Below are 12,915 nucleotides of genomic sequence, written 5' to 3'. Positions count from 1 at the left end.
TGTATTTCAGATATCACAGATGTAAGAAATATTATGTGCTGTTTCACTTAGAGCAGTGTTCAGATTTGAGGGGGTATCAAAGAATTTTTTAATAACCATATAGAAATTATCAAGGTACGAGTCTCATTCATATAATGAGAATATGCATTATCAGTAGGGATGGCAGTTATTCTTGGATGCAGAAGACATGCGTTGTTAATTCATAGACACATTCAAAAGTCAGATGAGGGGGAAATCCTGAGAGGTGCTAAACATATTTCAGGATTTGGACCAAGATGCTGAGATATATAAAGGGATAGCGAATATGGGAAAAATAAAACTGCATTTTATAAATCACTGGTATGCTCTCACCTCAGACTGTTCAATTTTGGTCACTAATCTTAAAAATGATGTAGACAAAATAGGATAGTTCTGTAAAAGGGCAGTGAAACTGATGAGAGGTCTGGTGGATGACACTAAGAATAGTGAAAGCTACTGGGTGTTCTGTTCCCTCTTGTGCCATGCTATAAGAACAGGGAGCCATGGTTAAATGATGAGCTAATCTCCATCATTGGGCTCATCATTCAACCTGCAAGTGAGAAGAAGTTTTCACAGCAAATTCAAAGACACCTTTTTTTTTTTGAGCAGGGGGGGGTATGACAAAATAGTACTTGTCTGAAGACCTGCCTTTTTCCAGTCTACCCCACATTTGGCTTTGGAGTAAAGTTTTTTTGTATGGTATGATCCCCCTCCCCTGCCTGAATCTTCTGCTAGAGCGGAAGGAGGCCACCTTATACCCCATATACAGAGACCTTCTTTGGGGCAGTTGAGCCCCATCTAGTATATCTGCTGCAGCAGTGGGAGTGGCAGGCCCCTAGGGCACCCACTCCTACAGTGGCTGACTTCCCCCAGGTTGCCTTAACACTAACAATCTGTGCCCCTCTCACTCCAAGACCAGCAGTGGCACTGGAACAATCTTTCGGCAGACTGGGAAGACATCTCTGCGTTGGGTATGCTTAGTTCACATTTGTGAGGTTCTCTCTTTAAACCGTGAAGACTAAAAATTTCAGTTGCTTTAAAACAAAAAAGGTAAGAAACTGCATTAATCTAGGAAAGTAGATTTTTGCGAGCCCTGATTTTATTTATATATGTGTGTGGATCTGTCTATATGAATGAAATCTAACTTATATTAACATGTTTTTTTTTTTTTTTTTTAAAGAGTGGAAGTCCTGCAAGAATACCAAGGCAGTCTTCAACAAAGGGACCCAGGCAACGAGTCAAACCTGGAGCAGAAGGTAACTGGAAAGCATTTTTCTTTGTCTGTTAAATATGCTTGAGAGATTAATAGGAATACCATATATTTATACAGTATCTTTGTTTACTATTTTATGCAAAACATTTATTTATAAATCCAAATGGCAATTTTTTGCATACATTGTGTGAGTAGATATATCTACCCAATTTAGCATGCAAAACAAAAACGACAACCAAAAAAAAAACCCCCCAAAACCCACCAGAAAAGGTGTGCATGCAAAATTGAAGGCACAAACTTAGAGGCTGATGTTGAATTTTTTTTTTATTATTATTTTTTTTAAATACATGGAGATATACCTATCTCATAGAACTGGAAGGGACCTTGAAAGGTCATTGAGTCCAGTCCCCTGCCTTCACAGTAGGATCAAGTAACGCTATTAACAGATTTTTGCCCCAGATCCCTAAATGGCCCCCTCAAGGATTGAACTCACAACCCTGGGTTTAGTAGGCCAATGCTCAAACCACTGAGCTATCCTATTAAATCATGACCTATGATCTCTAGGAAGTCTGGAAATTTTTTCTATCACAAAGGATGCTTTTTAATGCTTCATAAGCTATCAGGACTAGACAGATATTTCCTTTAAAACTCTGTATAAGTGTATGTGTGTGCGTGTGCACATGCTGTGGCATTGCTGAAAAATGGACAGCTTGTATGTATAGCTAAGTATCTAGAATTTCCCTTTCAATATGAAATCTTTGAGGGCAAAAGATTTTGAAAGACTTAAACATGAAATATTTATTATAGGATGCCCTTCACCATGGTACCTGGGTGCCTTTTCAAAGATTTCAATAATGAGACAAAACATGATGCTTCCCTGCGACTTTTAAACTGATCACTTTGACTAGGAACCCAGCATTTTGTAATGTTATCAATTGGTAAGACTTAGAGATAGAAGTGTATCTTAAAACTTTTTCTGAGAGCAGCCAGGGTCATACTTATATTTATTTTGGGAGAGAGCAAATTCCAGAAGAGTGGGCCTGTAGTTAATAATGTCCTTTCTCCAATACCTACAAGTCTTCGCCTCCGGAAAAATGGAGTTCCAGATTTGTGCATGAAAATTGGTTAGGTGCTTTTTTAGCAATGACAAGGTGGTTGATGAGATGAATTGAGCATAATCCATAGTAATCAATAACTTAATTTCACCTTGCAGCAATTTGATAGACAGCCCAGAAAGTAGAAGACAGGTTTGATATGCTTTTATGAGTTCACCACATTCAGAAGATGGTTGGATGAATTCTGGACTAGACAGGATTTTTGGGGTAGCTTTTGCTTACAGTTTCAGTCCTGAGAGGTGCTGAAGCATTGGTGACTGTAACATAACCCATATCTGACAGGATGGGACACAGTCTCTTCATTGTTCACTTGTGATCAGTGTAATCTGCAAGTCTAGCAATATTGAGGAGTCAAGTGTGATCGCTAGACTGCAGACCATGTTGATGATTAGGGAAGATGCCTCCAATTATTGGAACAGATGTATTTTGATAGGTTCTCTGCGTGCTTTCCTCAACTCTCTCTGCATAAACTCAGGCTTGTCGGATTGAGTCTCAGCTAGCTTTTTTTCATCCTCATCTGTTTCTGCCTTGGGGCTTGTCTAGGGGGGTCTGAGTTAGAGAAGGATAGGGAGCTAGGTGTTGTCAGTACACTGCTGACTTTGTATCATAGAATCATAGAATATCATGGTTGGAAGGGACCTCAGGAGGTCATCTAGTCCAACCCCCTGCTCAAAGCAGGACCAATTCCCAACTAAATCATCCCAGCCAGGGCTTTGTCAAGCCTGACCGTAAAAAACTCTAAGGAAGGAGATTCCACCACCTCCCTAGGTAACCCATTCCAGTGCTTCACCATGCTCCTAATGAAAAAGTTTTTCCTAATATCCAACCTAAACCTCCCCCTCTGCAACTTGAGACCATTACTCCTTGTTCTGTCATCTTCTACCACTGAGAACAGTCTAGCTCCATCCTCTTTGGAACCCCCATTCAGGTAGTTGAAAGCAGCTATCAAATCCCCTCCCTGTAGCCCCTATTGTTTCCCACCGTGGCTTCACTTAGAAGTTGAGGAATAAAAGGGGGGATGGTACTGAACGTTGTGGGATGCCACTTCTGCGAGCCTCTGATTAGGAGGAGCTAGTCGCTCATTTGCTCTCTGGAAACAATCAGAAAGGAACAAGCAGGGTCAAGCTGAGGCCATTCTGTGCCTGGCAGCTGTCCGTTTCCCTGAGAAGATGGGAAGGAATGAGAGGAGTGTAGCAGCAAGGGGATGTGGTTTGGAATTGTGGCACGATTATGGAGGATGCTGTTGCACCATTGACTGCACCTTGGGCTTTCCTTGGTTTTAATATTGTTGCACACATTATGCTCAGAAGCAAGGTGCACTCTGGAGTTTCCCAGTTTTAGTGGAATTGAAGTAGAGCTTCAATGGATGCCGTCATATTTTTGACACGTATGTATTATCTTGTCATTTGATTAAATACAAATACTGGCAAATGGCCAGTTTTCAGACACAAATCTAATCTGAATCAAAGAATTTTCACATTGCTAGCATGGATAGGCCATGTTGTTGTGGCATATGCAGGAAGAAGCTAGATCTCTGTGCCACAGACACCTGACCTATCCTAACCAGTTGAAACCAAAGTTTAGAAAGTTTCTGTTCCTTTTCTCATTTTTGCTGGTTCCCTTACCCAAAGTGGCTGTTGCCATGGATGTCAAATGTCTTCTCTGTCAGAACTCTTGTGCTCTGAAACCACAGAATTCAATGATCAGTTTAATGCTATGATCTTAGAAAAACATAAGAAATACTCTTACTTTGCAAGTAAATCACATTGTTTAAGTCACTTCCCTTATTGCAGAAGCAGGCACCAGCATTAGGAAAGTGCATTAGTACAGCATCAGATTCTTAGCGTACATGCTTGAATGGTTTCATTCACATTGTCATCTTCTGGATGTTATATGGAAAGTCACAGTGCTGTGAAGGAAAGGAAGCTGTAGCAAACAACTGTATGCTTATTGAGACATTTGATATTCCATCTTTCTCTCATTTCAAATATGATTTTTAAGTGAAATATAGTACCATAGTGAGTGAAAATTAACTGTGTATACCAAGGTGAATTATATGGAAAAAAGAAAACTATCACTATTAGAAAATTATTTCTGCGCCATCTCCAGAAACCAAAAGAAGCCCCATGGATAAATCAAGAAGAAAATCTTCAAAGAGACTCTTGGGTTTCCTGCTTTAGTGTAATGTTGGGATCAAGTATAGCTAATCAAACTTTTGCTATGTTTTGGTTCATACCTAACTCATTAACAAGAAAAAAAAAAAAGAGTACATGTGAAAAGTGCCCACTTTGAAAGCGTGCAAATTGAAGTAATCTGTTGGACAGATACAGATGGGGCAAGCAGCACTGTAAGCTTTTCCCTTGCCACCCTGCCAGCATACCATGACTGTATTTGAAAAGATCAGTGATGAAAGTTGGAGACTACTACAACTTTACGTCCTTGGCCTCTGTCCAGAGACTGTCCAAGTTATCAGTTGTGGCAATGGTTCTGTGATGGCCACACTTGCCCATTAGGAAGTGGACTGAGACCACCAATCTATTCATATGACTAGGCAATTTAAGTTATTGGATGGGGATCCCTTTGAATCCCTACAGACCATAGCAGACTTGAGCCTGATACAACCTCTCTGTCTCTGTTGCCGCATTCCCCTTCTAAAAATTTCTCTTCATCTCCTTAGACTAGGGGTCCCCAACGTGGTGCCTGTGGGCGTCTAAGTGTGCCTCCGTACTGGCCGGCGGACGAGCATCCGCCAAAATGCCGCCGACAAGCTGGTCATCCAGAGGCGTTGCCGCCAAAATGCCGCTGATTTTCGGCGGTATTTCAGCGGCGACGCCTCTGGATGACGTGGCATTTCGGCGGCGACGCCTATTGATGTTGCTGCTTGTCGGCGGAATTTCAGTGGATGCTCGTCCGCCGCCACGGTCCTCCGTGGCTCGTCGTCTGGTGTCCGTCAGACAAAAAAGGTTGGGGACCATATTGGCCTTAGACCATATTTAAGTGAAGATTTTAGTCTTTTTAGTTAATTCTAGCTAAGCCTAGGAAGAGCTGTCCTGTACTTTGCAAAAATGTAACCTATCTTGTTTATCTTTTAAGGTTCTTCATTCCAGCTGGTTAGGTCACCACCTGCAGTTAGTAAGTGCATTAGATATGGTATTTGTACACCATTTGAGTCTATAAAATTTCTTTTAAAATATCCTAAATGCTTATCTCATAACTTTCATGTCAGGAAGAAAGGAATCTAAAAACAGTGCAGCTAGTGTCTCAACTGAAAAAAAGCTTAGCCCTTCATATATGAAAGCCAGGAAGGACACTATAGTGAAACAGCTAGGTAAGAGGCAAACCTGTCCATTAACCATGTCTCATGTTTTGGTACTTTAGTTGGCATTTCCATATTCTGTGCTTTTTTCCCCTTTGTTCATTTTAACTGTTTAATATGGATTGTACTTTTCTCACAATTTTTTAACACTTTAAAGATTTAACACTATTCACATTGGTCGCAGCAGCAATAATTCTGATTTTTACATTAATTTAGACACTTGCATTGATTTCAAAAGGTGAATTTTCACTTTCTTCCTATACCTGGTTTTTAAAAAGGTAAGAAATACTGCTGAGAGAGACTCACAGTTTAACAAATGAGTTGTTTAGTTCTCCACATCCCTTAGTTTTGTCCTGGAATATTCCTGCTATTCCAGCTTTTGTGCAGATTGCTAATCATGGTGTACCATTCAGACCACTTTGTTTGCATACTGGACTCAAATCCCCTATGTTCAGAAGCTGATCCCAAGCTAGTTTGGTTCCGAGGTGTGTCAGGTGAAAAGCTAACATGTTACATCAGACCATGGGTACAATATTGAAAAGTACTCAAACACCTGGTAGGATTTCCGAAAGTGCTCATGTGCCTTAGACCCATTCATTTCCTGTGTTAATGCCTATTGCAAATTATTTTGTGGGTGTTGGAAGTTTGTCAGGGGGCTCAGACCTTTGAATGTTCTTTTTAATGTTAAATTTAAAAGAAATAATGCCAGGAAGAAGAGAGGCTTGCACTACAACTAGACCTGCAGAGGCAGCCATTGTGTTAATACTGCTGAAATGGAAACTACGGGAACCGCCCAGCTTAATGAATACCCGCTAATTATAACCAATTATACCATATTTTGCCTATCCTTATTATTAAGAATAACTTTTCAATATTGTTGCCATTTAAAATTTTTTTGAATTATCCTGTGTAGTTAAATATTAAGTCTAATGTCATTCAAGTTACCAGTGATGAGCTATTTTCACTGTTGTACTATGTCTTGTAGTAAAACTAATTGCATAGCAATGCAAATATTAGGTTAATCTATAAATTATATGTTGCAATTGTCAGTGATTTTTAAATAACTCCTTCCATTAAATCAGTTGTGATTTTTGGTCTATAATTATCTTTAACAGAGCATGTGAAAAGCCTTCCTTTTAAAAAAGAATGAATATTTTTGTTTCATAACATTGTGTCACTAAAGCATTTAGTCCTTATGTAAAGAAAACAGTGTTAGGAGTAGATCACTTACAAGATTTAAAGCCCCTTGTCAAAAATAAGATTTTATAAAGTAATATAGAAATGCATGCTTTATATTGGGAGAGCAGAAAAGAGGAAAGCTTGTGAATTTGAAATTTAAAAACATTTGTGAAATGTCAGTGGATCCACAGCCATATATACATGATCATCAAGATTGTCATCTTGCCTACCCAGAAGGCAGCAAAAGTACTCCACCTTTGTGGTTTGAAAATTTGAAGAATGAGCATATGGTAGGATGCTCTTGACAACTGAGATGCATGCTAGGTAGCTTGTGAGCACATTACGTAATGCAGCAACTGATTCTGAAATGTTTGGGAGTATGTCCCTCGTGTATAGTACATATCTCATTGTAAACTATTTTATGTCAGGAAGAAAGGAAGCTAGTAAAACTGCCACTAGTGCCTTGGTTGAGAAAGCAGCTAGTATATTAAAAGAGAAAGCTGAGTCAGTCACTACAATGCAAGAGCCAGGTAAGAGAAACCAATGCTTGGTATGTCATGGCTGAATAGGGTTTAATAACATTTTATTAAACACTCCTGCAATAGCAGTGTCTTCATTATTTACCTTTTTAGCTAGCTGATGTAATATAGGAATTACTATACCAGATTAGCTTAGTGGTCCGTATAGGACAGTATTCTGTCTCTGACAGTTGTTTCTAGCATGTGCTTCAAAGGAATGTGCTAGAAATCCTCTAGTGGACAATTATGAAATAACCTGTCAACAAGATACATTTATTACTAAAACCGTTAGTGGTTGGCTTATACTCTGATGTATGAGGGGTTCATATCCCTTGTGCGTGTAAATATTCTTTTCTAATATACCTGGATGTTTTCACCATCCATACAAATGTCTATTCCTTTTTTGGTTCCTCCTAAGCTCTTGGCCTCATGGATATAGATTGATTGTGTGGAGTTCCAAATTTTTAACAGTTTTAAATTTGTTGCCTTTCATTTTCTGTGAATGTCCCTGTGCTCTTTTCCTACGAGCAAATCTAAATAAGAGCATCTGATTTACTTTCTCTGTACTATTGATTACATTGTGTACCTCTATCAAGTCCCCTCTTGCTTCTCCTCTAAACAGTCCTAGTCTTTCCAATCTGTCCTTACACTAGTCTTTCCATGCTTGTAATCTTTTTCATCACCTGTCTCTGGACCCATTCTACTTCTGCTGTAGTTTTTGGGGCAAGGTTGACAACTAAACACATTATTCCAGCGAAGGCATGCCATTGTTTTATATAGTGGTATTATAATACTTCTAGTATTATTTTCTGTCCCGTTCTTAATATGTCCTAACCGTTTGTTTGCTTTTTTGACCATGGATGCTGTTACCCGAAATTGGGCCAGCTAGTAAGCTTAGGGAGGACTAATGACCCCCCAGAGTTTGGCAGAAAGCAGCACGTTTATTATACTGATTGCTGTGCCTGTCCTGGGAGCGTGAGTGCAAGTGTGAGTGTGACCCCCCCCCCGCCCTCTTCTTTTGAGCTTAGCTATCAGTATAATAAACATGCTGCTTTCTCCCAAACTCTTATGCCGTGTCCATGCATTGGGGTGTGAGTGCTGCCTAATTAGAGTCCCAGACACCTTGTTTACCTGGGAGCTCTTCTGATCTTTCAGCTGTTTAACCAGCCCATTTATCCCACAAGCATTCCAGGAGGGAGGGGGAGAGGGAAACCCACTTCACAGGTATTCAGAGAGGGAGAGGAGACAAAAATGGGGGGGGAGTGTAACAGACCTTTTAAGCATACAGGTTATACAGAGCATACAGATCACTGCTGCTCCTACAACACTCCGCCCCTTGATCTATGATTATTACAGTAGTTGTTGTCCTCGTAGGGCCCAGGTGATCTGTTGCAAACAAACCAAACAATTATAACCAAACTAAAACTATATTATAACTAAAACACAATTGACTAAACACCAGATATAATATAAACACAAATGCAAACAATCACAATTATAATAATTGGGAGCACAATAAAACCATCACCATTACAATAATTGGGTACATTGACAAACAAACTGAGGCCCAAGCCATCAAACAATAAAAGTTAACCCTAACCCTTAATTGCACACAACAAATAAGATTTGTAGGAGTACCACAGTTGTCATGCAAGGTTAAACTGATTTGGAAGATACATAGTAACAGAGAACTTGGTGAAATTGCTGATACTTAAACTAACATTTAGTTGCTAAAATGTTGCAGAATCCCCTGTTACTAACAATTCTTTTCAAAAGGTCTCGGGGGTGGGGGTGGAGGAGTGGGGGCAACAATTCCAAGACCTGAAAGTCAGGGCCCTACAATTACAGGCCAAGGTCAAAAATCCACTAGGGGGTGATGATGGGGGCCCATGAACTATCCTTAAGGGCTTGGGGAAGTAGAACCAGGGTGCATAGACGAAAGTGTGGAATTAACAATGCAAGAAAATGTAACTAACAATACACAGGTATTAACAAAAATCAACAACAAAATGATTATTAGAGAACCTAACAAAAAATAAACCTGATGCCCTGGGGACCAAAGTCTTTTGGACAGAGGTGGCTGTGATAGATAATTTGGTTGGAGATGGGGGAAGTAGAGAAAGGAAAAGGTATTTACCTTGTCTAGTGTAGTATCCCCTCTCTCTCTCTCTCTCTGGCCCCAATGCTAGCACAGAACACCCACCAGAGACAGACATAGAACACTGAACACGGACTTTGTCGCGACGCTATAACCATGGTATTTCTGTAACTCTTTCGCTAGTACCAGCTCATCTGATGTTCTGGTTCGAAGGCTGAAAGATAGAAGCTTAGAAACAAATTAGTACAGTGCTCCCACTGGGGCAGACCCTGCTTGTTTGAGTTGTCCGCTGTGTACCCAGTTTTCCTCCAGGGCTTTTGCTAACTTTATTGCTTGTGCGGGAGTCAACTCGGTCTCTGCCATAGTGTGTCTGGTACTTGGAGCTGCCCTGCCCCCTGTGGGCGCAGGCCCATAGTTTTGGACCACCCTTTGGACCGCCCCAACAGTGTCTGGGATCTGGCTATCTGGGGGATCTGGATCATACCAGATATCCCTGTCCCAATCATCATATGGTCCCGCACCCCTCTGGGCTTTCACCCCAATGGTGGCGACCTGGGCTGAATAAGCCCCCTGGACTCTGTTCTCCTGGGTGGACCCTTTCAGGACCAGATCCGTCAGGCAGATAACTGCCTGGCTCAGAGCTGCATTCTCTACTTTCGCAGTCAGAACCTGCGTCTTTCATATATCCCATTCCTTCTCCAGCTCATGAATTGTACTCCCAGGTGGAACTGCCCCTGGCATCCAGGGGTCTGCCCGTTTCTTTTGGAGCCCTTCTAACAACACCCCGGGAGATGGTGCCGCTCCCCCAGGGTGGGTGTCTTCTCGCTCAGGCTGCTTTGCCTTTTTCTTTCCCTTGCCTCACAGTGGCATACTTAGCAGCAGCGTCCTTTTCTCCCTGCAGTGGGTTGCTACCCCACCACTTTTTACACAGGGTTGAGCTGGACCCACTCAAGAAGCTATTAGGGGGTGCCAGGGGATTTACACCTAGTTCTCTCCCTTGCCCTACACCAGCACTCAACAGTGGTGTCCTTTTCTCCCTGCAGTGGGTTGCTAGTCTACCACTTTTTCACGCAGGCTCGAGCTGGACCCACCCAAGAGAGCACCGGGGGGCACCAGGGGACTCCTACTCTTGGGTCAAATCCTCCACTAAGCTGCCCACATTCTCCCCCGTTAATGTTACCCAAAATTGGGCTGGCTGGTAAGCTTAGGGAGGACTAATGACCCACCAGAGTTTGGCAGAAAGCAGCATGTTTATTATACTGATAGCTAAGCTCAAAAGAAAGGACGGAAGGGTCACACTCACACTCGCATACTCACGCTCTCAGGACAGGCACGGCACTGGAGATGTCAGGATTCTTTAAGGTAAGTGCCCCACAGCGCAGCGATGGATGGTGTCGAGGCACCATGGAATGCAACGCAGCAAACCACTGGCCAGGCGGTCCAGGCGAAGGGCCTTTATGGGAGGTACAAGCTTGTGAGTGCACTTCTGAGCACATGGCCCTTTCCCCTTTTAAGGACCTGCTCCTCATGGCCTGCGACTGGAGATGACTTGGCCGCATCTGGTTGTTCACACTCCACCTCGGGCAGTGTCCGTGCAGTGTCCATGCACTGGGGTGTGAGTGCTGCCTAATTAGAGTCCCAGACACTTTGTGTACCTGGGAGCTCTTCTGATCTTCCAGTTGTTCAACCAGCCCCTTTATCCCACAAGCTTTCCAGGAGCGAGGGGGAAAGCCACTTCACAGGTATTCGGGGGGAAGGGGGGAGTATAACAGACCTTTTGAGCATACAGGTTATACATAGCATAGCTGTACAGAGCATAGAGATCGCTGCTGCTCCTACAACAGATGCTCAGTGTGCAGAGGTTTTCATTAAGCTAGCCACAGTGATGCCCTACATCATTTTTCAGAGTGGTTGCAGTTAATTTAGCACCCAGCAATATGCATGAGTAGTTGATATTATTCTTTCCGATATGAATAATCTTGCATTTGTTAAGTGTCCTTTCATTATACATACATCTGGGAAATTAGTTTAAGATAGTGGGCATATGAAATTTTCTTCCATCGTTTTTAGCATGGACTGTACCAAAAATAATTGTACTTCTATGTAGCATTAGAAAGTTGGACAATAATCACGGATTACGCATTTTGTTGTGATTAATTTCAAATTGTACAGTGCACATATTGCATATTTTGGTAGTAGTTACTGGATAACACTTCACAATTTTATGATTGAATACCATTTAATGGCAAGTTATTGGAACTAACTCAGTCAGTTCTTTGCCATATAATCCAGAAAGCATACTTTAGTAACTGCTTAGGTTTTACTAGGTAAATACAGTATCATTTAACTACTTACCCTGCTAGTAAATGATACTATATATTTGTAAACTGCTCCTGAATAGAATAAACTTTCTTGTGTTTGTAACTTATATAGTTCAGTCTTTTGCTTCTTGGGACGAAAAACTTGCTGTGGTGATTTTTTTGTTTGTTTGTACTTCACTAATTATGTGAAAAGCCATTGTAAATTTGTAACTTTGCTTATTTGCACTCAAGATACTTCTTTAAACCAGAGTAATCCTTAAACAGGTAGTTAAATGGACTAAATATTTAGCACAGCAATTTATTCTAAACTTTTATTATCATTAATTTCTTTCTCTTGTAAATTCTTTTATGCTAGGTGTACTGGAAACAAATAGTCCTGGAGATAGCGTTTCAGATGAAAAAGCAGCTACCATATTACATGCAAAAGCTGAACCCAGACCTGCAATAAAACACCAAGGTGAGAAGAATAAAATCTTGTTCAGTACCTCAGAATTCCTTATTTGGATCTATGCTCCTGAGTACATCTAAGAAGTTAAGCTGTGATTTTTTGTGTGCGCTTAATTCAGATGCTCCCCTATAATTTAATCTCACTGTGTAACTACTAGTGAACTTCATAGTTCAGAAATCACCTTTCCTAGTAAGGTCTTTACTCCCTACTGAAGCACAATGCCTTTCAAGTCCAAACTTGAAGATAGTAGGTGGTATGCTAATGAGTGGTAGAGATGAGCCACTCCACAACTATTATCAAGTTGTATTCATGAATAATGCGATAATAGATTTGAGACCCTTGTTAGATATCCTAAAGCTTTATTTTGTGATCTGTTTTTTGTGTGTGTCCTTCCTATGGTGAGCAACCAACTATTGTTTTTCTCCCCACAAACTGTGCTCTGTTGCTGGCATGCTGTGAAGGGGATACAAACAATGCTGAAAGGGAGAGAGAAGCTTGGTAACAGACTACATTGTTGTTGCGCTTGCACTCTAATGCAGGCAGAACTGTCAAAAGAAGCAATCGGCATGCTCCCTTATTTCCAAGGAGACACAGGGCAGCTGCACCCCCACCTTGATGACCGTTCCCATCCAAGAATTGAGTGATTGCAGGATGTCCCCATTTGTTCAAGTGGTTGGGTTTCCCCCGCG

General features: G+C 41.3%; 1 protein-coding gene across 3 annotated transcripts in view; it reads left to right on the top strand.

The window, feature by feature from the left end:
- TRAF3IP1 (TRAF3 interacting protein 1) overlaps positions 1-12,915 on the top strand; it is a 96,399-nt gene that overhangs the window by 23,182 nt on the left and 60,302 nt on the right. The window contains exons 7-11 of one of the 3 annotated variants that reach the window (XM_045033010.1): positions 1,199-1,274; positions 5,440-5,478; positions 5,573-5,674; positions 7,270-7,371; positions 12,134-12,235. In XM_045033010.1, coding sequence (XP_044888945.1) covers positions 1,199-1,274; positions 5,440-5,478; positions 5,573-5,674; positions 7,270-7,371; positions 12,134-12,235 — 421 coding nt within the window. The remainder of the gene's footprint in view (positions 1-1,198; positions 1,275-5,439; positions 5,479-5,572; positions 5,675-7,269; positions 7,372-12,133; positions 12,236-12,915) is intronic. The other 2 variants (XM_045033012.1, XM_045033013.1) reach the window with 2 other exon arrangements.

The sequence above is a fragment of the Mauremys mutica genome, chromosome 10 (assembly GCF_020497125.1).
Source record: "Mauremys mutica isolate MM-2020 ecotype Southern chromosome 10, ASM2049712v1, whole genome shotgun sequence".
Taxonomy (NCBI): domain Eukaryota; kingdom Metazoa; phylum Chordata; order Testudines; family Geoemydidae; genus Mauremys; species Mauremys mutica.
Note: the sequence above shows the minus strand (reverse complement) of the source record. Positions and strands in the feature narration are given on the sequence as shown.